At 64.3% G+C, this 25,274-nt stretch overlaps 4 protein-coding genes and 1 long non-coding RNA gene across 10 annotated transcripts in view; 4 read left to right on the top strand and 1 right to left on the bottom strand.

Moving 5' to 3' along the window:
* METRN (meteorin, glial cell differentiation regulator) overlaps positions 1-13,268 on the top strand; it is a 14,239-nt gene extending 971 nt beyond the window's left edge. Inside the window, 8 exon segments of the mRNA XM_040634463.1 lie at positions 387-500; positions 11,272-11,429; positions 11,616-11,684; positions 11,687-11,875; positions 11,878-11,919; positions 11,922-11,999; positions 13,127-13,213; positions 13,216-13,268. Coding sequence (XP_040490397.1) covers positions 387-500; positions 11,272-11,429; positions 11,616-11,684; positions 11,687-11,875; positions 11,878-11,919; positions 11,922-11,999; positions 13,127-13,213; positions 13,216-13,268 — 790 coding nt within the window.
* A 3,550-nt stretch (positions 13,269-16,818) lies between these two features.
* On the top strand, positions 16,819-18,206 carry ANTKMT (adenine nucleotide translocase lysine methyltransferase). 2 transcript variants are annotated; one of them, XM_040635607.1, is made up of 5 exons: positions 16,821-17,087; positions 17,239-17,343; positions 17,425-17,565; positions 17,773-17,823; positions 17,951-18,206. In XM_040635607.1, exons 1-5 carry the CDS (start codon positions 16,926-16,928, stop codon positions 18,170-18,172), a joined length of 681 nt encoding a protein of 226 aa, XP_040491541.1. In that variant the 5' UTR covers positions 16,821-16,925; the 3' UTR covers positions 18,173-18,206. The 2 variants fall into 2 exon arrangements, with proteins under 2 accessions (XP_040491542.1, XP_040491541.1); XM_040635608.1 differs by lacking the exon at positions 17,773-17,823 and having other exon boundaries at positions 16,819-17,087.
* CCDC78 (coiled-coil domain containing 78) lies at positions 18,205-22,364 on the bottom strand. Of its 2 annotated transcripts, XM_040635598.1 has the most exons (12): positions 21,915-22,364; positions 21,617-21,703; positions 21,451-21,537; positions 20,783-21,252; positions 20,580-20,658; positions 20,377-20,502; positions 19,963-20,150; positions 19,726-19,897; positions 19,510-19,553; positions 18,705-18,771; positions 18,528-18,628; positions 18,205-18,434 (listed from the first exon to the last, which is right to left on the bottom strand). In XM_040635598.1, the coding sequence occupies exons 1-12, from the start codon at positions 21,972-21,974 to the stop codon at positions 18,323-18,325; spliced, it is 1,593 nt and encodes a 530-aa protein (XP_040491532.1). In that variant the 5' UTR covers positions 21,975-22,364; the 3' UTR covers positions 18,205-18,322. The 2 variants fall into 2 exon arrangements, 1 of the variants encoding a protein (XP_040491532.1); XR_005836161.1 differs by lacking the exon at positions 18,205-18,434 and having other exon boundaries at positions 18,558-18,628; positions 19,510-19,611.
* Positions 18,544-19,491, top strand: LOC121103873. Its single transcript, XR_005836164.1, has 2 exons — positions 18,544-18,668; positions 19,379-19,491. It is a non-coding gene; the product is annotated as an uncharacterized LOC121103873 (long non-coding RNA).
* Positions 22,365-22,562: 198 nt separating the features above from the next.
* HAGHL (hydroxyacylglutathione hydrolase like) overlaps positions 22,563-25,274 on the top strand; it is a 4,501-nt gene continuing 1,789 nt past the window's right edge. Inside the window, exons 1-8 of one of the 4 annotated variants that reach the window (XM_040635605.1) lie at positions 22,563-22,719; positions 23,137-23,344; positions 23,695-23,759; positions 23,849-23,966; positions 24,043-24,151; positions 24,229-24,332; positions 24,569-24,670; positions 25,007-25,086. In XM_040635605.1, the coding sequence (XP_040491539.1) occupies positions 23,240-23,344; positions 23,695-23,759; positions 23,849-23,966; positions 24,043-24,151; positions 24,229-24,332; positions 24,569-24,670; positions 25,007-25,086 (683 nt within the window). In that variant the 5' untranslated portion in view covers positions 22,563-22,719; positions 23,137-23,239. Of the gene's footprint in view, positions 22,720-22,930; positions 23,345-23,694; positions 23,760-23,848; positions 23,967-24,042; positions 24,152-24,228; positions 24,333-24,568; positions 24,671-25,006; positions 25,087-25,274 lie in introns of those variants that run through there. The other 3 variants (XM_040635606.1, XM_040635603.1, XM_040635604.1) reach the window with 3 other exon arrangements.

Here is a 25,274-nt window from a genome sequence, read left to right as displayed (position 1 = left end):
GTGTGTGTGTGTGTGTGTGTTGGGGGGAACCCCTGTTAACCCGACTTTCAGATTGGGAACCGGAAGCTCCAAGGAGTTAGTTTTCCCACGGTGGTAGATAGGGGGGTAGTCTGACATGAGGGCTGCCCCAGGTCTCTTAAAACTAGTATGTGAGAAGGAAACCACCGTGGGAACAGCAGTGCCTCATGGAGGGACAGGAGGAAGTCCACGACTGGTCCCCACTCCAGGGATGAGGGGAGAGGCTGTCCTGTGGACTCCCTCCTGTGGGCTGTGCTGGGTTCAGAGAGGCAGCCCCAGCCCGAATACGTTCTGTGTCCCCGGGACGGGGCGCCATGATTTCAGGGCTCGGGGCGCACCGCCCACCCAGCCTCTGCCGCTTCCCGCAGACCAGGCGTCGCGAGCTCGGCCCCGGAGCGCAGCACCATGGACAGCGCCCCTCCAGCCGTCCTGCGCGTGCTCGGAGTCCAGGTCCGGGCGGTCTCCAGCGCGGACGGCGGCTGGTGGGGGCCGGCCCCGGCAAACACAGCTCAGCAGGGAGAGGCCCTGCAGGCGACGGGGCGGGGCGAGAAGCCGCCCGCTCCGCTAAGATCCGGAGGAGGCGGCGGAGGCGGCACCAGGGGAGAAATAACTCCAGAGCAGTGCCGATTTAGGTTAAAGATGCTCCCAGCCATGGGTGTGCACGTGGAGTGCCTGAGTTGGTGGGGGATGCACGTGGATGCCCCGGGCATCTGCGGGGCTCTTTACCCCCACCCCACCGGAGCTCACATTTGCACACGCCCACAGTCCCATCCCCACGCTTCAGGCCTCAGGGTGGAGCTGGTGAAAACAAGCCAGCCGGTGGAGAGAGCCCACGGGAGGGAGGGGCCAGGCGGAGGATGGCCTCAGCCTGGGGGGTGTCCGAGGCCTGGGTGCCCTTTATCCCACACCCACATGCCTGGCTTGCCGGTCCGCCAGCTTTTCTTCTGGGCCCCGGATTGGAGCAGGCAGCCCAGCTCCTCCCTGACCTTGTCCATGGTCCTGCTGGGCTCCAGCTGCACACCCCAGCCTCACTGAGAATCCCTTGCTCCGTGGCTCAAAACTGGAAATAGCCACACCTTGGCCCAGGGGTCAGAGCTTTAGGAGAGAACTGAGCTTGCGGTCAGAGATGGGTCTTCCTGTCAGTTAGGCAATATGGCTGGGGCGGGGGGGGGGGCGGGGACGAGTGCCCCTCTGCCTCGTCCCACCCAGCCAGCCAGATGGGCTGTGAGACCCCAACACTTTTGGTACTTGCTACTGCCCCCACTGCACCCATGAGGCTCAGACCTGCCTGGAGTTTCTTGTTGGGATGGGGTAGGGGCAGCTGCCAATCTGATGCGGACTGCCTCCTCTTTTGGAAATAAGCACCAGGAGCTAACGCTAGGAAAAGAGGCGTTTTTAAAAGGTGGCCAAACTTGCACTATTCTCAGCCTCAGCCCCTGGTGTGTTGTGCCTCTGTGTGGAGCGGAATTCTGGAGGAGGTCCTCCTGGGATAGGCTGCGGGGGCTCAAGTCTCCTGGGAGGACTCCAGAACTTGGTGGCTTCCAGGCTGACAGTCTGCAGATGTCCATGCTGAGGCTTTGAGAGGAGCTGCCTCTTTTGCCATCGAGTCACTGGGCCCCGAGACCTAGCGTGTCGACCTTACAGGTTCACCTCTGGCTCCTCCCCAGCCTTGACCCTACAGTCCAGCCAGACCTCCTGTTCTGTATTCCTCCTCTCCTCTCCCTCTTTGCCTGGGCACATGCTGGTCCCCCGGCTTGTTCAGGAGGCCTCCCTGCTTCTTAACCCTGCCAGCTCCTTATCCTCCAGCCCTCAGTGTGACTGCCACCCCTGTCTCCCACTGTGGGACTCCCCAGCACTGAAAAAAGCATCCCCAGGGTCTCAGTCATTACTGTCAAGCCATCTATCTCTTCCTTTGGCTAGGGACTTCTTGAAGACAGGTAGCACCATGGCTGAATGGCCTCTGAATGCTTGCTGAATGAATGAATGGATGAATGAATGAATGAATGAGGAATGGCAGTCATGCAGAAAGGGGTATGGCTGCCAGGTGTCCAGAAGGCTTGGTGGAGGACAGGCCAGATTAAGAAGAGGGCAGGTGGATGGTGGGGGGGGGGTGTAGCTCAGTTTGTTAATCCTGGCTGTGACAGAGGCCGGTGTCCACAGTGAGGGCGGGAGGTCACTGGGGTTGGGTTGGTGCCACAGTCTCTGAAAAGGCTTCCAAGAACCTAGGGTTTGGGGTGGGCCTTGCAATTATTCAGAGCCTTGGGAAGAGGATGGCTTACACCTCCTTTTTGGCTGAGTCCCTACTTTGGGAGTTGCATGGTAAGGAGGCTGGCTGCCCATCCCCCCTAATCTGGCCAGATCCAAGGAGGGGACAGGAGCCACCAGAAGGGAGGGAGGAGCTGGTCCTGCCCTGCGCTTGCCAGTGCCACTCCCCTATTGCTGGTCCAAGCCCTTCACACACTTCCTGACCACAAGTAGGGAAAGGGAGGGTTGGGGACTGAATTTTCAGAAGTTGCACAGAGCTGGAATTTGATCCCAGGACTCCAAAGACCAGACTAGGCACTGAGGAGCACAGGGCAACACTGGGCCCTTCCCTCCTTTCTGTACCCTGTTCTGTTCCTGCACTCCCCTGTGTCCCCCAAGCCTGGGACCATGAGCTGGTGGTCTCTCCCAGCACTGTCTCTGTCGTGCCCCTGCTCTCACTCCAGAGGCTGCAAGCTGCATGCCCACCCCAGGACACTTTTTGGACTGCTCATGCCTAGGAAACCCCCCACTCCTCGTGGCTCCCATCTCAGAGATCTCTTCCTTCATCTCTGATGCTCTGTCTGACACAGCTTGCCCGGAGTTCTGGAGGGGTCTGGCCCCAGTAGGACCTGCACTGACCGTTTCTCCATGCCCGGTGAGGGCCGTAGAGCTGGGCAGGGCGTGGGTAGCCAGAGAAATTCACATCAGGTTGATCTGCAGTGACAGCCCCAGGGACGGGGGTTGCACCCAGGCGTAGCTTGGGACGGGGGACACAGCGCGGGCTGACAAACTCCATGACAAGCCCCGTGACTCAGGCACATTCACATCCCTGCCACTTTGCACATGAGCCAGCAGAATGCTCCCTTCCCGCCCCCAGCTCAGAGAGTCTTGTGGGGTGCAGGCTGCCCCACCCCTGCACCAGGGGCTCCAGGAAGGGAGCACGTGGCCTCAAAAGAGACCAGAACTGGCGCTTCATCAGCCCAAGTCCCAGCCACGTGGGACGGGGCACTTTGGGGAATGGGCTTGGGCTCCAAGCACCATCTTGGCTCTTCTCCTCTGAAGGCTCTGAGCTCCCCAGCCCCCGGCCCCAGTGCCTAGACTGGGGGCATCTAGTGTCTGCGTCTTTGGGTGGCTGCCTCAAACCCTCGCCCTCTTCCTGGCCAGTGAGGTGGTGTGGCCCAAGCCCACCCTCTGTGGCTGGTCTGGCTGAGGCCACTCCTTGTCCGTCGGTGGGGGAGGTGCTACACCACCCCCTTAGCCCGCAGAGCCTTCCTTCACTGCCACCTCCACTCTTCCCCTCTGAGACCCAGCAGTGAGCACCCACGTGTGACGAGATGGGGCTGCAGGCAGCCGAGCAGGGCCCCACCTGGGGGTGAGATGTCTCCCTGGCTCTCAGCAGTACACGCTTCCTGGGCCCAGGCCAGTAGTCTTGAGGGTCCCCGGTCCCCCGACCGCAGGGCTACTTGTTTTCTCATTCCACTGGGAGACAGGACTCACTGAAGTGCTCTAGAAGTGGACATGAACTGGAGGGGAGCACCTGCCCAGTGAGCCCGCCCAGCATTACAGGTGCAGAGAGGCCTGCCTGGCCCAAGTAAGAGGTGGCTGAGGACAAGGGGAGCCGAGGAGTGGAGACGGCAGGCAGTTGAGTCCCGGGGTCCCCTGGGACCCAAACAGGCCACCCTGCATGGCCCAGGTTTATGACAGGGGTTTGGATATCCCTCGTCCCCACAGCTCCTGGTCCAGCCCTATGGCCACCTCCTGCCAGGCCAGCAAGCCTCCATCAGGCCTTGGCCCTCGCAGGGTCTCAGCCCAGGCCTCTGTTCAAAGGGGTTGGCTGAAAGAAGGGGCCTGGGAGGTGGCGGGTAGCAGGAGGGGACTGACCAAGTGGGCAGGTGAAGCGGCATCTGCCATCTGCTCTCTCTTTGGAGGGAAGGCTTCCTGTGCAGAGGCCGGGAGGGGCTAGAGGAGTGGCCACTGGGCCATGGGCTCCCTGAGGCTCCAACATCTAGGCCTTCTTCCCTCGTGGGATGATGGGTGGGGGCTCTCTTCCCCCCAAATCCCAGGAGGCCAGACCCCTCCCCAGCAAGCCTCAGGGTGCCCAGTTCCCCTTCTGAGGCCCTCCAACCTTGGCCAAGGCCCAGCCCTCCTCCAGAACCAGGCACATGGCCAGCCTCCTCCTTTCCTCTCACCCCTGCTGTGGCAGCTCCACACAGGCCCAGGTGTCCAGGGCAGACTAGCCCCTGGCCACGCATCCACAGGGCTCCTCCTGGAGTGTAACTGTATCTAGCACCTGTCTCATAGGCCCAGGGGCTCATGGTGTTGGGGGGCGGGGGGGAGCTCAGAGCTCAAAGGAAGTCCAGGGCCTCACCCAACCTGGTGGGCTGGGGGCCTGCAATTCTGCGTCCCCAGGGCTCTGGTCAGGTGGCACCGGCCCAAAGCCCTTGTCCAGTTGCTGTGGGGAGCATGCTTCAACCAGGCGGCGCTGGGATCAGGATCTGTGGGAGGGCCTGTCGGGGACAGAAACCCAGTGGCCTCGGCCTGGGAAGGGGCTGCGCCTGTGTGAGACCCCGGGGGTGGTGGCAGCCCTCTCCGAAGCCCCCTCCCCAATCCTCATTGTGGCGGCCGCGATGGCGTGGCCTGGCGCCTTCCCCGCCCCGCAACCTGGCCCGGTGCACACACCTTACCTCGGCCCGGGCACCTGGCTCATGCCACGCTGTCCGCCCGGCGTCTTCTCGTCATGGGGAGCCCGGCATGGGCGCTGGCGAAGCGGGGATGCGGCCGAGGTGCTGGCCTGGCCGGCAGGGCCCTGCCGCGCCCCGCGCCCCGGCCTGGCCGGCCCCCTCGGCCGCGCCCGGAGAGGCGCTCCCCGGTGGGAAAGGATCGGCTGCCCCGAGCCTCCCACCGGGGAGGCTGAGGCAGTGCCCAGATAAATAAGGCCGCTTTGCAGGGAGCCGGGCGGGCGCCTCCTCCCTCCCCTCGCCCTCCTCCCCGCGCTCCTCCGCGGCCGCCGGCGGCGCCGCGCGCGCCCCCCCGCCCGGCTCTACGCGCCGCGCCCTCGCGCGCTCCCGGCGCCGGGAGCCAATCCGGTTGGCGAGCCCGGGCGGGGGCGCCGAGGATGCCGAGCCCCGCCCCGCCCGCCGCGCCCTGCCGCGCGCACCGCGCGCTCCCGCCGCGGGGCCCACGGGCACGCGCCGGCCCGGCAGCACACCCCCCGCCCCCCTCGCCGCGGGCGCCCGCACAACAACAAACCCGCGCGCACGGCGGGGCGGGGCGGGCAGGGCGCGCGGCCGGAGAGCTGGCCAGGGGAGAGCCCTGCCTGCGCCCAGCAGTGGGGTCCCGGAATCCTGCGGGGGAAGAGGACTCGAGCTCTTTGGGGCCGGCGACTGGCCCGGGGGTGCGCGGCGGCTCCGCGCGTCCAGACCCTTCGGTGCCACCTGCGGGGGCGAGGACGGGCTAACCCTCACCCTCCGAGCCCTTCGTGGCCCTCCCATCTCCAGCTCACCTGCTGGCTGCCAGGCCCAGAAACCCCCCTCAGTGCCCCCTTCCCCGCAGAGCCGAGGAACAAGTAAACCACCAGATCATTTCAGAGAGTGACAAGTGCAATGGAAGTTCAAGAGGGCCACGGGATGGTGACCTTGGGAGGGTGGTGGTGGTGTGGCTTCGGAGCACAGGACTCTTGACAGGAGACCCCAGAGAGAGAGGATGGGCGGAGTTATGCAGGACAGAGTGTGCACAGGTCTCTAGGTTTTGCAGTCTTGAGCCTGGTGAGTTTCGTCTGGAATGCCCTGGAGGCAGGTGGTCGTGGCCACGTTGCAGAGACCAGGCTGGGAGAGGGGCCGGGGTGGGGTGTGGAGGGAGGGTGTGCAGGACTGTCTCCTGGCGACTGGAGATGCCAGGACTCCCAGCAGGCTCAGAGTGGAGAATGGAGGCTAATGGTACCCATCCTGGGGTCCCCTGGGAGCAGAGACTGTGGAGGGATCAGGTGTGGGAGAACAGAGAGGGGTCTTCACATTAGGGAAAGAGCCTTAAGGAAGCCCTCGAGAGAAATGAAAACAGCTGGTGTTTGCAGCATTTTGATGGGAAACAGGACCCAGTGGGGCTGGCGTGAGGTGGGGGCAGCTGAAGGGGAGGAGCCACGCTGGCTGGACCCTGGCTGTTTGGGAGCTGTGTGCAGGGCACGGGATCCAGCTTGCGGAGGCTGGGGTGAAGGCCGACATCCCGTGCGGAGGGGGCTGAGGAATCACAGTCTTGCCCTAGTGTGGACTCTGGTCAAAGCAGGGAGCTTGGCGTGGGCAGTCAGAATGGGATGTGTGAAGACCTTTGGGGTCACTGGGACAGCGTTGTCCGATTACAGTCACTTCTCGTGTGCAGGTCCAGCAGGCTAGCCTTCCAGGTCAGGCTCCACACATGCGGACCCCGCATGGACGGTGCGTGACCAGTAGGATGCGTCTGCCCCTCGGCAGGGGCCGGGGCCTCAGGGAGAGAGCGAGTCCTGCCCTCAGCAGGAGAAGATTCTGTGCCTTGGAAGAATCTGAGCAAAGAAAACCGGGCACTACGATAGTAGAAGCCCCGAGGACCCGTGGGCTCTGCTCACTTCCCACCTCCGTCACCCCTCCCTGTGCCAGCTGGCTTCTCTCTCTCCGCCACGGCTGATGGGCAGCTCGTGTTCTCCCCACAGTCCAGGGGGATCACTTTACAGTGTAGACACAGCCTCCATGCTCCCAGGGCTCTGTCTGCTCTTCGCTGCGGCCCGAGGAGGCCGGACTGTCCAGCACTGCTGGCCGCAGCTTTGCCGGATACCTGGTCCCTTGCTCTTGGAACTTCGGCCACACAGGCTTTCCTCCAGGGCCAAACCTAGGGCATCACCTCACCCGAAGCACCCCTCACCGGGAGCACTCCTCGTCCTGATGCCTGGACGCGGAGCAGTGTCCCCAGTCCAGACCGCGGGAGCTTTCCAGTCTTTAGTCAGGGGAGGGTGAGGAGCAAAGGCTGTTGGCGCATCCCGCCCTGAGACCCTTCTATGAGAGAGGGAGCCAGTGTCACCTCAGGGGTTGGGGCTGCCCATGATGGGGTCAGGCCTCGTGGCTCCTGAGGACCGAGGCAGCCGCTCTGGACGTCCTGGGGCTCTTCACAGGAGGGTCCTCAAGCCGCTCCTCAGGGGGGCTCTGGGTACATGTGCCCGCAGCCACCTGCATGGCACAAATCCTCCTTTCTGGGGAGGGTCTGCGGCCCAAGGGGGTGCCCCGAAGGTCAGCATGGCACCTAGGACAGCGTAGGTGGTGAGAGCCCCATGCCGGCTTGTAAATGGCCCACGTGAAGCCCCCTGCTACGGAGGCACAGGGCCAGATGGACACTGCAACCCTCTCTGCCTGTGCCCCCTGTGCGGGGTGTCAGCTGTCCTCGCCGCTCAGCTGCCAGCATGGGTGCCCACAGGAGTGAGGACGGGAAAGCCCGGTGGCCGTGGGGACTGGGCGTCAGGGGGTGGGCCCCTTTACTGCCTGCCAGCTTCTGCTCCCAGCCTTTCCTCCGCCCAGGACCGAGGACCGACCCACCAGGGGCAGAGGGGCGGAGCGGCCAGCATGGAGCATGACTCAGGGCCCAGCTGTCACCACGGCAACCCCGTCGCCTAGCAATGGCGGTCTCCCAGGAGCGGCTGTCTCCTAGCAATGGGATATTTTCCTGGGCCCTGGCTGGAGCCTGGCAGTTATTTTTAGCTCAGCTGCAAATCAATCTACAGCTGCATTTTTGGCTCCTCCGGAAGATGCAAGGTGTGTTGGGGGTGGATTTCTTGTCAAAGGGAAGAACACATCCCCACGACAGGAACCCTGCTGCCACGTGTCTCCAGATACAGCATCCATATGTGGGCAAGGCCAGGTTCTGCTGGGGGTGAGGGTCAGGGGAATGCGGTGCAGCTGAAGGGGAACCAGAGGAGTGGGCAGACACGACCACGTCCCTCATGGGGTCTCTGGGCAGCCTGGTCACTCCGGCACCCTGGGACTCCCCAGGCCAAGCTGGGTAGGGACAATCCAGGCCAGTGCTCATGGGCACCCTCGGAGCCCATCACTGCGTGGCCCAGGAGCTGGCAGGCTCCGGCACTCCTGGCATTCCGTTGGGGAGCTGTCTCTGCTGTCCCCAGCCCTCAGCCCCACCCCAGGGGTGCAGCACCATGCTCTGGGCCAGCAGGAGCACCGGATTCGGGTGGTCCTGGCTGCAAGGGTCTCGGTGGCCACAGGCTCAGCTGGGGACTCGGGCAGGGCTGGCCTCTGTTTAGGTCACACCCTTCCTTCTCCCTCACTGTTGCTGAAGTGAGAACCGAGGCAGGTCTTATGCAAGTCAAGAAAGACCTTGTCTTCTCTCTTTGGTCCTTCTCACCATTTCAGCCCTGTTCACTGTCCCCTCCAGGCCAAGTCCAAGCTCTCCCATGGATAATGGTCCTGGGGCTGACCCTGCACTCCTCCCACTGGCCACCTTCCTCGTTCCTGGTCTGCCCCGGGCTCCATCCTGTCCTTGGGACCCTCGCCCTGTTTCTTGGGCCTCAGCCCTTTCCCTGCCCTCATCACCCATCGGATCTGCCCCGCCTTCCTGTTGCCCCCCCCCCCCAGTCCTTGAGCAGCCCAGCACCTGCCTTGGTCATGAGTGCTCCTTCCTTATGCCCCCAGTACTGCGGGCTTCCTGGCAGGTGACCTTTGCCATGTGGGGTCACCCCCTGCTGGAGTATGGGGCTCAGCTGGGATGCTGTTCCTTGCCCCAGCATCAGCTGCAGCCCCAGCCAAGAACTGGGTTTTGGGTGGCAATGGAGAGAGGCCCCTTTTGGAGGGTCAGAACCCTGAAGGGTCTGGAGCTGGGGGCCTGTGAAGGAGCCCCCATACTGAGCATAGACACTGGGGGAGTTGCCTGAGGTCCGGGATGTCATCCACTCACCCATTCGCTCACTGGCACACACACTCCTTGCCCGTGTGTTTACTGAGCACCTGCAGTGCGTCCGGTCGCTGCCGACTGGGGCAGGCCTGGCCTTCTGGGCTCCCTGTCCCGTGGGTAGCAGATGTTGGATGGCTAACGCCACCCAGGTGCTTTGTGGGTGGGGGGCAGCACCTGTGAAGACAGGTGGCCCCTGTCTAGGTTTTCTGTGGGTGACGTTTGGCATTATCATGGACCTTGGGCAAGAGGTCTGGGCAGGGGAAGCCTGGTGGTGAGGAGCTGGCTCAGGGCCATGTGTGTGCCCCTTCCGGACCAGGCCACTGGCCAGGAACCCTTCCCTTGCACCCACAGGCACCCACTCATTCTCTGAGAGTTTGGGGGGGCGGTGCGCAGCTGACTCCTCGCACTGCCGCCAGAGGGCGCCTGGAGCCTACCGTCTGCCTGAGACCTGGGCAGGGGCTCTGGCCCTCAGGGCCCGGTCAGAAGGTGGGAAGGGGATGTGTGCCCCCTGCCAGGGCAGCCGTGGTGCGGACCCAAGTGCCCTCTTTCCTCCTCCCACTGCCCAGCACAGGCCCTTTCTACCTCTTGCATCTTTACTTGAGTAAAATATGCATCGTCACCATTTTTAAGTAAGAGCCCCATGGATAAGCGTTTGGTACATTCCCATCGTCGTGCAGCCGGCCCAACTTTCCACCTGAAACTCTGTCTCCATCACACACCCTCTCCCCGGCCCCTGCCCCAGCCCCTGGTGCCCACCACCTACCGTCCGTCTCTAGGAACTTGACGGGGGCCTCGTAGAAGTGGAATCATAAGGTATTTGTCCTTCTGTGTCTGGCTGTTTGGGCTCAGCACAACTCCTTCAAGGTTCATCCGTGCTGTAGGCGGCGTTTGAATCTCCTTCCTTTTTACGTTTTTTCTTATTTTTTGATAGTTCCTTTTTTTTTTTTAGACTTTATTTACACAAGAGAGAGCGAGAGCATGAGTGGGGGGAGGGCCAGAGGGAGAGGGAGAAGCAGGCTCCCCGCTGAGCAAGGAGCCCGACACGGGCTTTGTCCCAGGACCCCCAGACCAGGACCTGAGCCAAAGGCAGCCGCTTCACCGACTGAGCCACCCAGGTACTCCTGAATCTCCTTCCTATTTAAGGTGGAATCGTATCCGCTGTTGGACGGACCACATTCTGTGTATCCATTATCTGTCGGTAGACACTGAGGTTGCACCTGCTGCCTTTGGGGTGTTGTGAGGGCTGCGTCTCGCTCTCCTTGCCCAGAGCAAGGGGTCTCTTGTAGCCTGTGGGTGTCTCCCCCCTTCCCCTTGGGGCCACCTCCCTCATCTGTCAGCCATGCCCTTCAGGCTCAGGGGTAGCTGGGGGGCTGGGGTAGGGCGATAGTGGTGTGGTGGGTTCACACCCGTAGGTGGCCGAGAGTCTCTGCTGTTTCCTGCAGACCTTGGTTAAAGCTCTCAGAGACCCCACGGGTTGGAGTATGTGGTTGTACTCCTGGCTTTGTGCCTAGGGCCTCTGTGATCTGACCCAGGCGTTTTGCCCTGTTCTGGGCCTTTGCCAGGGCAGTCTGCTCCTCTCCCCTGCCTGGAATTCTCCCCAGTCCCTACCTGGCTGTCTGTTCCCCACCCTCTCTCCTCCTTCCTTGCTACCAGGAAATCTCTGGGCCCCCAAACACTCCCCTCAGCCTCCATGAGTCTTGGCCCCATTTCAGCTTGTTTGGACCTCCTGAGTGCTGATTTTAGGGCTCAGGGCTGTTCTTTGGCTCCTGCTTTTCCATGGTGCCCAGAGGCCTAGCATCTGGCCCCTCATCCCTAGGAATACCGTGCCATCTCTTGGGACGAATCAGCAGAGCCGGGCTGGGGCAGGATGGGGACTGGACACCCAGGGTCCACTCTTGGAAAGGGCCACCTGAGGGGAGCTGCTCTTCCTCCTACCCCCCAGAGAGGTTCCAGTGGGCGTTACTCCCACTCCTATCCCGGCCAAGGTCTCGAGGACAAGGGCGCATAGGGGGATACCGGGGTGGGGGTGAGGGGGGCGAGAGGGCAACGCAGAGCCTGGAGCTCGGCCTCCCGGTGCTGAGCGGGTGGAAGGGTGCGCGCGGCTGGCCGGCTGGCCGGCGCCCCGGGTGCTGCAGCCGCCGCCGCCCGCCCGCGCCCTGGCACCCCTTGCGCTCCGGCCGCGCGCCGCTCGGGCCTCCTGGCCACCACCACCTGCGCAGGCTCCTCGGAGGACCGCTGCAGCTGGAGCGGCAGGTACGAAGCCCCGGAAGGCCGCGCTCTGGGGCTGTGCTGCCCTTCCATGCCCCCGGGGTCCAGAGAACTAGGTGAACGCAGCTGCGGCTGGCTTCGGGGGAGGGTGCGCCGGGCGGGTTGTGCGCCGGGGGAGGACGCGAGCTGCCTGCCTCAGCGCCTCCCGTCCTGTCCTGTCCCCTGAGGCCTGACCCGGGAGCCGGGCGGCGTGGGGAAGCTGTCGCTGGTCTGTTCGGAGGGCGTGATCCAGTGGCTGTACCGGCCAGGGCGCTGCGCCTGTCCCTGGCGGGCTCCGACTCCCGCACGCGCTCCGGAATCGCCTGCCTGCGCCCCGCGTGGCCCTTCGCAGGCGCGCAAGTCTTCCCGGAGGGGGCGGGCGGCGCCCGGGAGCTGCTGCTGGCCGAGGGTTTGGGCCCATCGAGGGGCCGATGCGTGCGCTGGGGACCCGTGAGCGCAGGGCCCTCTTCCTGCAGGCCACCTCACACCCCGACAGCGCCGCGTGGCCTCCTTCCGCTTTGAAATGCAGGAGGACAGGTTTGCAGAACGGCCTCCACAGGCCCACGGTCTTGGTGCTGATGCTGAGTGATGGGCTCGGTGGGGATGCGTCTGTCATCCCCATTGTACAGAGGGAGAAACCGAGCCATGACTGTGAAGTGGGTTGTTAAAGGTCACACAGCTAGTGAGCACAGGTGGAAGAGACAGAAAGAGGGTGGGCAATCCCTCGGGGTTCAACTTCGGGAAAAGGCTGGCAGGACTCTTGGTCCTTGAGAGGTCGGGGTTGGGGGATGACGGGGGGACAGAATCAAAGCCTCCAGCCAAAGCCGTCCAGGTCTCCTTGACCCATCAGTGACCTCCCTCCCTTCCCCCAGTCCAGTACAACAAAAGTCCTGTGTGTGCCTGGTCACCATGGAGACACGGCCTTGCCTCCCAGGCCCAGCTCTTTAATTTCGTAGCACGTGGAACCTGACCCCACAGGGGAAGGGGGTCTTTCTGTTCTGCCCCAGGTCCTAGGCCAGAGACCCCAAAGCTCACGACAGCCTCCTGCCACCCACCTGGGTTGGGCTGGTGTCTTTGGGCCCAAGGAGGCAGCTCTGGGAATCCATAGGGGTCACCGCATGCCGGTGTGCACCTGTTAAGATGGGTGTCTGAGATGTGCCCCCCGGACACCCACTTCCGGTGTGTGAGCCCTCATGCCTGCACGCTGGGCACAGCCCCTACTCCTATGTCTGTGCATGCATGCGTGTGCAAGGGTCAGGTGCCCACAGGCTCCCTCGGGTCCCCAGTTGCTGTCAGGCCCCGAGGGGAGGGTCTGGTGGCCTGCCCTTTCCCTCCTGCCTCCACCTGGGGGGAGGCCTAGAGTGGTCCAGGAGAGGGCAGGACCTACACTCACCGTCTCCCCTTCATGCCAGCTGCCTGCAGGTCCCTGCAGTGACGTTAAGCTCCTGCTGACGGCGCCATCTCTGGTGAGCATCTCCGCCATGGGGGGAGCCTGGGGTCCTCCCTGCCCTGCGTGCCACTGGCCAGCGTGTCTCCCCACAGTGAACAAGGGAACCATCCACAGGGTTGCCTGTGACACAGAGCTGTGGGAGCGTGTTACTGTGTCCTCCGGCAGACACTGCCGCTGTTCTGGGTGGGGGCGTCAGGGGGCCGGGTGCAGGCTTCCATTCACATCCTGCTCACTGTGGCGTCCGGGCAGCCCCCAGCACCGTCCTCTTCACGGGCTGGAGCCACTTTGGTGAGGCCCGGCTGGGCTGTGCACCTCACTTCCAGGACTTCAGCCGTGCTGTGCTGCTGCCCTCGCCAACCACCTCGGCCCCTGGGAGGTGGCCCTGGACTGAGGGGCCTGGGAGAGGGCACTGAGGGGGGGGCTGATCGAGGGTAGTGGGAAGGGGTTGCCTCCAGGCGGGACCCGCTGTTTCCAAGGTAAGAGCGATAACCCATAAGAACGCCGATTTCCTCGGCCGCGCAGACAGAAGGTCCATGCCTGAACTGGCCCCTCCGTCATCTGAGCCCCCCCAGCCCTGAGGACTGCCCCGATTTCTGCTTCAGAGTGGGACACTGAGGCTCAGGGCCGTGGTGCCTGGTCTAAGGCTACCCAGCTCGCGAGTGGGAGAGTGGGCCCAGCCCATGCCTCAGGGAGGAGCTGCTGCTTGGCTTGTGGGGAAACGGGGACCCTCCCCTCCACGTGAGCCTCCGCGCCGCTGCTCACACCTTGAATGCCAGGTCTTCTGTAACTCAGTGGAAGTGGAAAAGGGCTGTAACTCCCAAGGTCTGAGGTGGGCGGGGTCCCTTGGGGGGGCAGACACCGCTCCTAGCCTGTGAGGGAACGGGGTGCCATTGGGCAGGGTGCTGGACTTCTTGCTGTAGTGCGCTGGGAGCCCAGCAGTCATCCTGGTCCCACCCCACCCTCCGGGAAGAATGGGCCCCTCTGTCCGGAGGGCCCTGAGATGTGCAGAGCATCCCGACATGGCTCAAAGCCTCCGGGGAGTGGGATCTCCCCCGTCGGGTTGGGCATGTTGCCCATTTCTGGAGGGGCAGGGCCATATAATGGGGTCTCTAAGGACCGATTCCCGCCACTGGCCCTATTGTTGCTGCCTCCACCGTCCTCCTCAGCCTCAGACACACAAATGGCCAGTGCAGTTTGGGACAAAGCCCGGGACCCTGAGGCTGAATGCCCCTGGGGTGGGGGGGCACGCTGACTCTGCTCACCCCAACCCCCCAATTCCCAAGAGAGCCGAAGCTCAGGTTGTAGTGGGGGGATGCGTGGGCTGATGGGCTGAGCCCTAGAAGCAGCTTCCCATCCTTACCGGTCAGTCTACCCTGAGGAAGGGGCTGACGGTGAGGGTGGAGGCCAGAGGCTGTGTCATCTGTCAGGCAGGAATTGAGGTTAGGAGAGGGACAAGTCAGTGCAGGGCCCAGTCGCAGGGCCCCTTCCTCCAGATTCGGCTGACAATTATGGGTAAGGGAGGTAGGCTCCTGTGGGTGTCTGCCCACCTGCCCCTCCTGAGGTTCACCGCTGCTCCCTTCTTCCCTAACTCCCAATCGTAGGGTGCTCTGTGCTCAGGAACTAGACCTCTCCTCCACGCCGTTAGTATCCTTTCACTGGAGAGCTGGACCAGCCTGTGGCTTTAAAAACCATCAGGCTGCGGATGACCCTACATTAGGATCTCCAGCCTGGACCTCTTCCCTGGACTGCGGACGGTTGTCTCCCCATCTGCCCCCTTTCCCTCTCCAAGGAGTATCTTAGCAAAGAGCAGAGAAGGCGGAGATGAATGTATGCGCCTCATCCTCCTTCCGTCGGGAGGTTTTCGCACTGTCCAGACAGGCCCCAAGGACGGCTTCCTCTCCAGGGCCAAGCAGCACCCTCACCCTTGGTGTCTGTCCTGACTTTCTGGTCAGCTCTCCACAGCCTTTCGTTAGAAGGAGGCCCCTGGCCATACCAGGGGTCACTGTGGACTGCCTCTCGGACCACCTGTCTAAAAAAACGCGGGGGGGGGGGCGCCTGGGTGGCACAACGGTTAAGCGTCTGCCTTCGGCTCAGGGCGTGATCCTGGCGTTCTGGGATCGAGCCCCACATCAGGCTCTTCCGCTTATGAGCCTGCTTCTTCCTCTCCCACTCCCCCTGCTTGTGTTCCCTCTCTCACTGGCTGTCTCTATCTCTGTCGAATAAATAAATAAAATCTTTAAAAAAAATAAAAATAAAATAAAAATAAAAAAACGCGGGGCAGCTGCTCTGGGGTGGGCTCTCGGTTGGACATCGGTCTCGACGCACCTGACTCAGGAAGTGCCCGAGCCTCCCATGCACGCACCCTCCCCGGAGGAAGTGCTAGCTTTGCAACCAGTACTCTGTTCATAAGTGCAGAAAGGGCAGTTGTGGGTGTGGCTAACAGGGCCAAAGGAGCCCCCATGGTACTCCAAGACATGCCTCAAAGTCCTGGGCCAGGGCTTCATGCCTGCCCTGGGGGGAGGGGCCAAGGGGAAGCAGTGCGTGTGAGCATGTACGTGGGGGCCTTGGGCTACGGGAGCTGGCCCAGGGGCACCCCCGGGCGCGGGCACTCACACAGCTGCCCAGTGTCCAAAGGCTAAGGACCAGAGCGCCAGATGTGAACATGAGTGTTGCGGGCTGGGCACTGGGGAATCAGGTTAGGTGCGTTCGTTCAGTCAATAAGCTTTTATTGTCTGCCAGGCGCTCGTCTAGGCCCCGCGATAACACAGGAACAAAAGACACGGAGCGGGGTGCTGTAAGCACCCGCCCAGCCTAGAGCCTAATAAACAACCTTTTTTTCTGGGGAGGGCCCCATGACAGCCCCAAAGGAGACAGAATGCTGTGAGCTAGGTGGGGCCACCCCACTTCCCCAGTCCTCAGGTCTTGGGAGCAGAGCACTGGGGTCCCCTGCCACCCAGGGACCCCCATCTTTCAGGGCTGGTGGCAGCTGGGGCCAAGTGCAGGCAGGCATGTGGGGGCCGTCTGTACTTGGGGGTGGGGGCGGTGGTTTCTGGCATGTTTATATGGTCTGATGCCGAGGCTCTTGACCGGGGCGGTGGATGGGTCCAAGTCCCTAACATTCAGGAGACACCTGGCCTCAGGGTGGAATGAGGACACCTGGCCCTGCTACCGGACCCAGGCTCTGCCCCCACCCCCCACTTGCTTCTCTCACCCCCAGGCTTTGGCAGGTCACCCCTCGAATCTCAAATTTTTGGACACTTTTTGGAGAAGGAAGGTAGTCTCCCAGTCTTGGGGCTCTTCCTCGCACCCCTGTGGCTGGGCCAGCTTCCCTCCTACCACACTCATAGAGAGCCAACATCAGCCCGCTACCCGTCCTCGTCCCTGCCGCTGAGAGGAGCTCGCAACTTCCTCAGACCCCGGCGCACCCTGCACTCCCCGTGCATTCGAGCGACGGGACGGTGTCCTCCCTGCACCTGTCACTGGTGCGGCTGGCCTTCGGGGCGCCCTGGGGCGGACACACAGCTCGCCGGGACCCTCCCCGGGGCAGCGTGCGGCCTCGTCGCCGCCCCACCTCCCGGAGCCCCTCCCCCCGAGCTCCACGGCCGCCCCCGGGCTCCGTGGGGACCGCAGGGTCCGCGGGAACCGTCGTCGGGGGGACCTGCCGCCCCGTGGCGGCTCCCCTTCCCTGCAGCCGCAGCACCCCGTTTCCCTGCAGCGTCTAGCCCTCTCTGAGGTCGGCGGCTGTGTCGCGTCTCCCTGCGCGGGTTCTTGTGGTCCGCCAGGTCCCCGTGCCAGAGCTCCCCCCGGGCGCGGACTGCTCGAGCGGGACCGGTGGGGCCAGGCTCCGCGGCCCGGAACGCGCGGGAAGGGCCCCGGGACGGGCCGGAACGCCAGTGGTAGGCCGCTTCCGGCGCCCTTCCGAGGCCTCCGCCCCGCCACTTCCGGTGTCGTCTCCAGGAGCCCGGCGGACGCGGCGCCGCAGGGTCTCGGACCCGGTCCCCGGAGGGACGTGGGGGCGGGACGAGCCTGAGGCGCGCGCCCCGCGGCCATGGAGCAGGACGACCCGGGCGAGGCACTGGCGGAGCTGCGCGAGCGGCGGCTGGGCGCGCCGGAGCTGCTGCAGGCGGCGGTGGGCTCAGGCCTGGCGGCCTACGCCGTGTGGGCGCTGCTGCTGCAGCCCGGCTTCCGCCGAGTGCCGCTGCGGCTGCAGGTGCGGGGCGGGGGCGCGCGGGGACGGGCTGCAGGTGGGGCGGGACGCCCGCGCCCAGAGAGGAGGCTCCAGAGGCCGGCCCCGCGACCCCTCCCCTCCCCGCCGTGGGACTCGGGTTTGGGGACTCAGCCCCGCCTGCCTCCTTGCCCAGGTGCCCTACGTCGGTGCGAGTGAGCGGCAGGTGGAGCACGTGTTGTCGCTACTGCGAGGCCGTCCTGGAAAGATGGTGGACCTGGGCTCTGGAGATGGCAGGATTGTAAGGAGTGCGTGCAGGGGGGGCCCCTCTCACCAGCTCACCTCCCCACCTTCTGGTGCCCACAGTCTTCTGTGCCCGCAGGTGCTGGCCGCCTACAGGTGTGGTCTCCGCCCGGCTGTGGGCTACGAGCTGAACCCGTGGCTAGTGGGGCTGGCTCGGCTGCATGCCTGGAGGGCGGGCTGTGCCGGCAGCGTCTGCTACCGCCGTGAGGACCTCTGGAAGGTAACCCAGGGAGTCCCGCAGCCCCTCAGACCCCACACCTGATCTCCACACTTCCAGTGCTGGGTTGGCCACCATGCTGACAACCCTAGGTTCCCTGCCACCTGCGTGGGCTGGGGCCAGGACTTGGAAGCCACAATGACCCCATGCCCACCAGACCTCCTCCTTGGCTGGGGCGCTACTCCTTGCTGGGGGGACCTCTTCTTGCAGGTGAATCTGAGGGACTGCCACAACGTGTCTGTGTTCCTGGCCCCTAGCGTGGTAGGTCTGGGGTCTGCTAGCTGAGGGGAGGCTCAGGCCATCCTCCTTGTATGTGCTGGGCCTGGGGGAGATGCACATGGTGGCCTGCTCCATCCTGCGCACCCTACCCTCTTGCTCTTTCCCACAGCTCCCGCTGCTAGAAGACAAGCTGCAGGCAGAGCTGCCTGAAGGGGCCCGAGTGGTGTCGGGGCGCTTCCCCCTCCCCACTTGGCAGCCTGTGGCTGTGATGGGTGAGGGTGTGGACCGTGTCTGGGCCTATGATGTCCATAGTGGTGGGTCAGCTGCTCAGGCTTCCCCAGGACCCAGTTCCACCTCAGTCCCTGGGGCCCCCAGTTCTCAGGCCAGCTGATCATTTGGACACAATAAAGACTCGGTGGACTCCATCCTCACTCTTGTTGGGTGGAGGGCTGGGTGGAATCCCCCCCCCCCCCACAAGGGGATGCTGTCAGGAGGCCTCCATGCTGGCTGTGAAGGGTTCTGCTCTGAGTCTGACGACTGGCTAGCGGCTTCGGGTCTTTGGGTGCTGGGGCTTGATTGGAGGTGTGGCCCCTGCTTTCCAGGCGTCCTCTGTACCCGCGAGCTTCCTGAGCCTCAGGATCTCCTGTTTGTACCTGCTCAGAGGGCTCAGGATTAGTCACCTGCCTGACTGCACAAGCCCTTCTCTGTTGCCTGGGACTGAGGCCCTCGGGTCACACCCAGCCCACCTGCCGAGGTGCTGGTCCACATACTCCTGCAGCTCAGAAAGTTGCTCCTCAGCCATCATGGCCCGTACCAGTAGCTGCGCCCGCTCGCGTTCCAGCTCCGCCTGGCATGGGGAGGGCCTAAGCTGTGAGGCCGGACAAAGTGTAAGAAGGGGCCCCCAGCCAGGCCTTACCTATTACCTGGGTGCCACGGGAGAAGTCTTGGAGCTTCTGGTGGATCTGGGCCCAGGATGCAGCTTCCTGGCACCTGCGAGGAGAGGGAGGGACAGGTCTGAGGGCCAGCATTAGGCCAGGTGTTGACCAATCACGCTGCTCAAGTTGGGGCACCTAGATCCCTCACTTGCCTGCTGAGAGCAAGGTCAAGACAGCACAGGCCCACCTGTCCACCATGGGCTCTGCTTGGGCCTTTGAGCCAACAGTACATGGTGGCAGGGCAGCCCAGGCCCAGGGGGCCCGCTGGCCGCTCACAGAGGGCTAAGCCACAAGGCCAGACAGTGACCAGTGCTGTACGGATGTTGATGGGGGGCCTTCCCCCATTCTAGGGATTTATTTCTCAAAACCCTGGGAGTTGGGCTGACACAAGCCCCTGCCCATCGCACAGTTAGGAACATGGAGGTCCAGAAGCAAGGGCTGTGAAAGTCACCAGGCAGTCTGCCCCTGTCCTTTCCCCGGGCCAGGGTCTCTGCTGGCTGTTCACCATACCTCTTCATCCTGAGGTCCCTTGGGTCTCACTGAACTGTCCCTTCCTCAGGGGATCTCCCTGACCCTCCCATTCAAGATTAGCCCCTCTCCTATCAGGGCCCCACTTCACCCAGGCACTTGACTTTCTGTGATTATTGATGTCTCCTATACAGACGGAAACCCAAGGCACAGATGGGCCACCTTGTTCATCACTGCAACCAAAAAACCCACCCAGGGCTTCGAGTTGGGGGAATAAATGAATGACCGCCCTGCAGGTCCCCCGCCACCCACCCAGGGTACTCACTGTGGCTCTGATGTGCCCCCCTGGGAGGCTTCACTGGGTCCCTTCTGTAGGAACAAGAGCAGCGCATGAGCCTGGTGGGCCGTGGTAGGGGTTGTCTGTTGGCTGAGTGAGGCAAGCTGCTCAGGGAGTGGGTCTTTACTGAGCCTGTGATGGGCCTGGGGTATGTTCTGGGGTGCTGTGCTTCAAGGCCAGTGTAGGGCAGCAGGGAGAGCTCACCTGGGCCAGGAGCTTCTGGAGCTTCGTCTCCAGCCTGGCCCGGTCCTCTCCTGGGTGGCCAAGTTCGGTGACCAGGTGCAGAGGCAGTGGCTCCAGGTCTGAGGTGGCTGCATCAGAAGTAGCTTTGGGGGTCCCGGGTGCCCCGATGGAGTCTGCCAGCACCTGCTGCACACTAAGGCACATGCCAAGTCACATAGGGCCACCTCACCCCAGGTGCCCGATCAGAGAGGGGCCCACCTGTGGGCGGCCCGCAGCTCCTCATGTCTGCGGCTCAGATCGGCCAGGCGCTTGCGGTAGGCACGAGCAGCCCGGGCCAACTGCTGCTCACGGCTGCGGTGCGCGGCCCGGATGTCCTCCAGAGTGGTCTCCAGGAATGTCCGGAGGGCTGCGGCTGCCGGCTGCGGGCCGGCGCCGGTCGGAAACTCCTGGAGAGGATGGGGCGGGGCTGGGGGTGGGGCCAGGGCTGAGGAGGGCGGGGCTTGCTGGGAGCACACTGCTTCCCACAATCCTCTCTGCGGAGCGGATCGGGCAGTGCAGCCGGCGGGGCCCACGAGGTCTCCCTGAAGCAGTCCTGCACACCCAGGCTAGGCTTGGACTCCCCAGGGCGCGCGGCCGCCCCCCCACCGCAGGGCCACCCCACCCAGTGCTCACGGCCACAGCTCGGGCACATCGCTGCAACCGGATGGCGTACTCTTCGTTCATCTTCTTGAGCTGCAGCTGCAGCTGGGCGTTCTCTGCCTCAGCCTGGCGGAGCTGGCCTTGGCAGGCAGACAACACCTGGAGGTGGAGGCGGACGTTTGCTGACTGTGCCACACCTCCTACTAGATCTCAGAGTGGGTAGGGCTGGGCCTCACCACGGCTTGTGCAGCTAGTCGCTGCCCGGCTGTCCTGGCTTCCTCTCGGGCTCCCTGCAGCTGCAAGCCCAGGTCTGCCCTGCGGACATGCGTGAGAAGCTCAGCTGAGCCAGGGTGGGGGACTCCCTCTGCTCTTGGGAAGAGCCACTCTGAGCCTGGCGTGGTACTGGATCCTCCCCGTCCCAAGTGCGGCAGCCACTCACACACGGGCCTCCAGTGCCTGCTCCCGGGCCTCGTGCTGCTCCAGCACTCGCTTCCATCCTCCCGGCAGCTGCGGGTACACAAGCCCTGGGTTCCTGGCACTGCCCCACACCACCCTGGGCTGGGAGGAATCTGGACAGGTCTCCAGGCTAGGTGGCTGCACACTCACGCTGTTCCCTGGTTTCTGCTGTTCATCTTTAGGGGTCGGGAAGTCCTCAGGCGGTGCCTGTATGGGAGAGCCGGTCCCAGCCTCACTGTGCCTCCGCTGCACCCCTGTTGGACTCCCACCCAGCCAGGCCCTCCATGCACTCGTGGTGACCTGGGGTTTATGGTGGATGGAGTGTCCCTGCTCACGGGCCTTGTGCTGGAGCCCCCGTGCCAGCTCCTGGCGGTGCCCCAGGCCAGCCTCGGGGGGGGCTGCGCAATCTCCATGCAGCTCCAGCTCCAGCACCCGGCTCTCCAGCCGGAGAACCTGCAGGGTGACCAGAGTAGGTCAGCATCATCTGGGTCCCTACAGGGACACACACACGGGAGACATGGGGACTCACAGACACTGCATGAGTGTGCACAATCACAGGGGTGTACCTGGACCCCTCACAGCACTGGTCCTAGGTAGGCACCCTCCCCCGCGTGCTTAGGCTGGCACACGTGGGCACGTACCAGCACCCACCTCACTCTTCAGCTCAAAGAGTTCAGCCTCATGCTGCTCCTGCAGGTGATGAGTTGTGATCTGCAGGTCCACCAACTCCTTGGAGATCTGTGGGTGGCCAGGTAAGCGGTGGTGCCTTTGGGACCCTCCCTCTTGCTAGCTAGCACCCTAGGGCCCCCACACCCACCTGCAGCCGCTGCTCCTCACTCAGCTCTAGATCCAAGGGAAGCTCTGTCTTGAGGCTGGTTGTCCAGCCCTCCACTTGTGGCAGAACCTGGGGAGGCATCACCCCCCATCCCCCAGTTGGGTCTCAGGTTTGGGCGGTGGCCTCCACTCCCAAGGAGCCACCAGCCACGCACTCCCCCCTCCCAATACCCCCTCCACACACAGCCTGCCTGAGCTAGGGCAGTTTCTCCTGGCTTCCGAGGGGATAGGGAGGACCCCCGACCCCATGGCAGAAGCAGAAGTGTCCTGGAGGGACTCACATTCCCAATGGCCCCAGGTGGGGGCCCTGGCCTGGGGCCTGTGGCTGCCGCATGCTCCATAGGCAGAAGGAACCCTGGCTTCCCCAAGTGCAGGGCCGCCTTGCCTCCTGGCCTGTTGCTGCAACATGGTGCCTTGTGTTGCCAAGGCCTCTGTTGGTCCCCTGCTGGTCCCCGGAGTCTCTGGGGCCCCACCCCTGAGGGTAGTCAGGGAGGGGGACTCTTAGCTCATTCCGTCTACGGATACCCGGCCTTTCTGGTTTCTGTGTTCTCATCTGCGAACTGCAGACTGGCGCCGCAGCATTTAGCCTGGGCACCGATGGAACGAGGAGTTCATGAGCAAGCCCAGCACAGAAGGGAGCGGCCGCGGCTGTTACTGCTGTCCTCACGCAGGGTGCCGTGCCCCGCCATGGGGGTTCACACAGTAGGCGCCTTCTGTGTGGCGCTGGGATGGGCAGGTGAGCAACCTGCAGATTCGCCGTCCCCAGCCTGGGGGAATGGGCCGCAGACGTTCCAGTCAGGGGTCTGGGGGCTCAGGAGGACGGGCTTAGCCCGGGCGCCAGGAGGGCTTCGCGGAGGCGGCGCCGCAGCGCTTGGCGCTGCGGACGCGGACGTGCGTGAGGCCCCCGTCGGGCACGCGCGCGCCCCCGCACGCGCACGTTTGCTTCCTGTGCCCGGGCACGGGCCGTTGGCGGCGGACGGGCCGAGCGCCGCGCTGCGTTCAGACCCCGTGGCCAGCGCCTGAGGCCCGTCTCTGTCCGGCCATCTTTCAGGCGGTCGGCGCAGTAGTCTGGCGCAGCCCCTGCGGGTAAGGAAACGGTTCGGGGCCGGTGTCGCGCCGCGGCGGGGTGTGTACCTGGGGGGCGGAGCGTGGCCGGAGAGGGGCGTGGCCTAGGCGCGACCCCGGAGTGGCTTGGGGGGCGTGGTTCAAGGGGAAGGCAGGGCCGGCGGCGCGGGAGGGGCGGGGCCCGGGCGGTTGCGTCGTCGCGAGGGGCGGGGCCTGCGCGTCAAGCGGGCGGTGTCGTCGTGGGGGCGGGGCCTGCGCGGCGGCTGCTGGCGGCGGCGGCCGCGTCGCTGTCCCTGGGTGCTGGCGTCCGTACTGGCCGGCCCGGCTTGAGCTTGGGGCGTGGGCTTCCGCACCGGTCCTCCAGGAAGTCCGCGGAGCAGCGAGCGGGCTCCCTCTCTGGCCCCCAAAGTGTGTAGAGCTGAGCCCTCCCTCGCACAGCCCTGCCTTGGTCTGGAGAGGGAACCCCCCGCCCTGAAGAAGAGGTTCGGAAGCCTGGGGGGCCTCTCGAGGAGAAGACGCGGGGTGCCTGAGCTCTGCGACCATGAAGGTCAAGGTCATCCCTGTGCTCGAGGATAACTACATGTACCTGGTCATCGAGGAGCACACGCGGGAGGCTGTGGCCGTGGACGTGGCCGTGCCCAAGAGGGTGAGGGCAACCTGTGGGCGGCGGGGAGGGCCACTGGGGTCCCCCGACCGCCGTGGTTGGAATAGCCCTTGCCCCTGTTCTCTGATTTCTGGGTACTTGGCGATTGCCGTTCCGCGATATCTTGGGTCTGCCCCGAAGTTAGGACTTGACCTCCGTTTCGCCCTCGCTGGTGCCTAACTGTTGTCGTTCGCCCTGGGCGCTCAGTTATTGTCTGCTGCGTCTCCCCTACCCCCACGGCCCCTGGCCCGCCTGGGACTTTGTGTACATCACACCTGACGCCCTAGCGGGGGGCGGGGGCGGGGGGCGGCCAGCTGACCCTTCCAAATCTACCTAACACCCGTCCCTTTCAGCTGCTGGAGATCGTGGGCCGGGAGGGGGTATCACTGACCACCGTGCTGACCACCCACCACCACTGGTGAGCGCGGTCGGGGCGGGCCGAGGCGCGAGGGCATCGCCCCTGACCCACCCCGACCCTGGCGTGATCCTGCTTCCGCCCGTCCGCAGGGACCACGCGCGGGGCAACGCGGAACTGGCGCGGCTGCGGCCGGGGCTGGCCGTGCTGGGCGCGGACGAGCGCATCTGCGCGCTGACCCGCAGGCTGGTGCACGGCGAGGAGCTGCGGGTGAGCGCGCGCCCGGGAGGGCGGGGAATCGCCCTGGGCCCTCCCGCCTCACCAGCCGCCCGCCCCTCTGCCGCAGTTTGGGGCCATCCACGTGCGCTGTCTCCTGACGCCGGGCCACACCTCCGGCCACATGAGCTACTTCCTGTGGGAAGAGGAGTGTCCGGATCCGCCCGCGGTGTTCTCGGGTACTGGCTGCCCCGCCCGACCAGCCCCGCCTCCCTCTGACCCTGCCCCACCTTCTCTGACCGCCGGTCCTCCCCAGGGGATGCGCTGTCGGTGGCTGGTTGTGGCTTGCGCCTGGAGAGCACAGCTCAGCAGATGTATGAGAGCCTGACGGAGACCTTGGGCAGCCTGCCCCCGGAGACGGTGAGCGGCCATCCCTTCCCCTCCGGCAGGGTCCAGCTGCCCTCCACGACCTGCACGCCCTGTCTCTGACTTGTGCCACGGGGGTGCGGAATGAACACTCATCAGCCGAGAAGCCAAGGCAGACCAGGCATGGGGTGCTGGGGTCCAGAGAGAGGCCAGGCTAGCCTGGGTGAGTGCCTCCCCGCATCTCTGCCTGTGGCAGCACTGTGCATCCCCTGAATGCCTCCTCTCTCCAGAAGGTGTTCTGTGGCCACGAACACACGCTGGGCAACCTTGAGTTTGCACAGAAAGTGGAGCCCAGCAATGACCACGTGAGAGCCAAGCTGTCATGGGCCAAGGTGCGGCCACTCCTCCCTCTCTCCTCCTAGAGGTTTCGAGGGTGGATGAAGGTTGGAACAGGGGCACTGCAGGGGGGAGTCAGACATAACCGGACCTGGCTTAGCCCCGGCTCCACCACTGATAGGCTCCTTCTGGGGAGGAGAGGGGTGGGTGGCTTTGGATAGGGGCCCAGGTAGCTGGTAGGATTGGCTCAGGGGTGGCTGCCCTCAAGGGCTAGATGGGGCGAGGCAGCCCTTCTTCTGCTCCTGCCCCCTAGGAAGGGGCAGGGCTGAGTGGAGCCAAGTTGTCTGGGGCTGTCAAGACAAGGCTGTGACAAGGGCCTCTGGTCATTCCAGAAGAGGGATGAGGACGACATGCCCACAGTGCCTTCCACCCTGTGCGAAGAGCTCCTCTACAACCCCTTCCTAAGGGTGGCGTGAGTACTGGTTGGCATTCCAGGCCTTCTTGTGGGGGCCCCGTGCCCACCCCAGGGGCTGCACCCCAGAGCAGGATGCCTTGTGGCTGATCTGCTGTGTTTTGGTCCTCCTTGGCTGTCATCTGGGCACTGCAGGAAGTGCCAGGGGACTGGTAACTGGGCTGGCACCAGGGAGTGGCTGCTCTTTA

Source organism: Ursus maritimus, unplaced genomic scaffold (genome assembly GCF_017311325.1).
Source record: "Ursus maritimus isolate PB19 unplaced genomic scaffold, ASM1731132v1 scaffold_2, whole genome shotgun sequence".
In the NCBI taxonomy this organism is placed as follows: domain Eukaryota; kingdom Metazoa; phylum Chordata; class Mammalia; order Carnivora; family Ursidae; genus Ursus; species Ursus maritimus.
The sequence above is the reverse complement of the archived record's forward strand: the minus strand, read 5'-3'. Positions and strand labels throughout refer to the sequence as shown.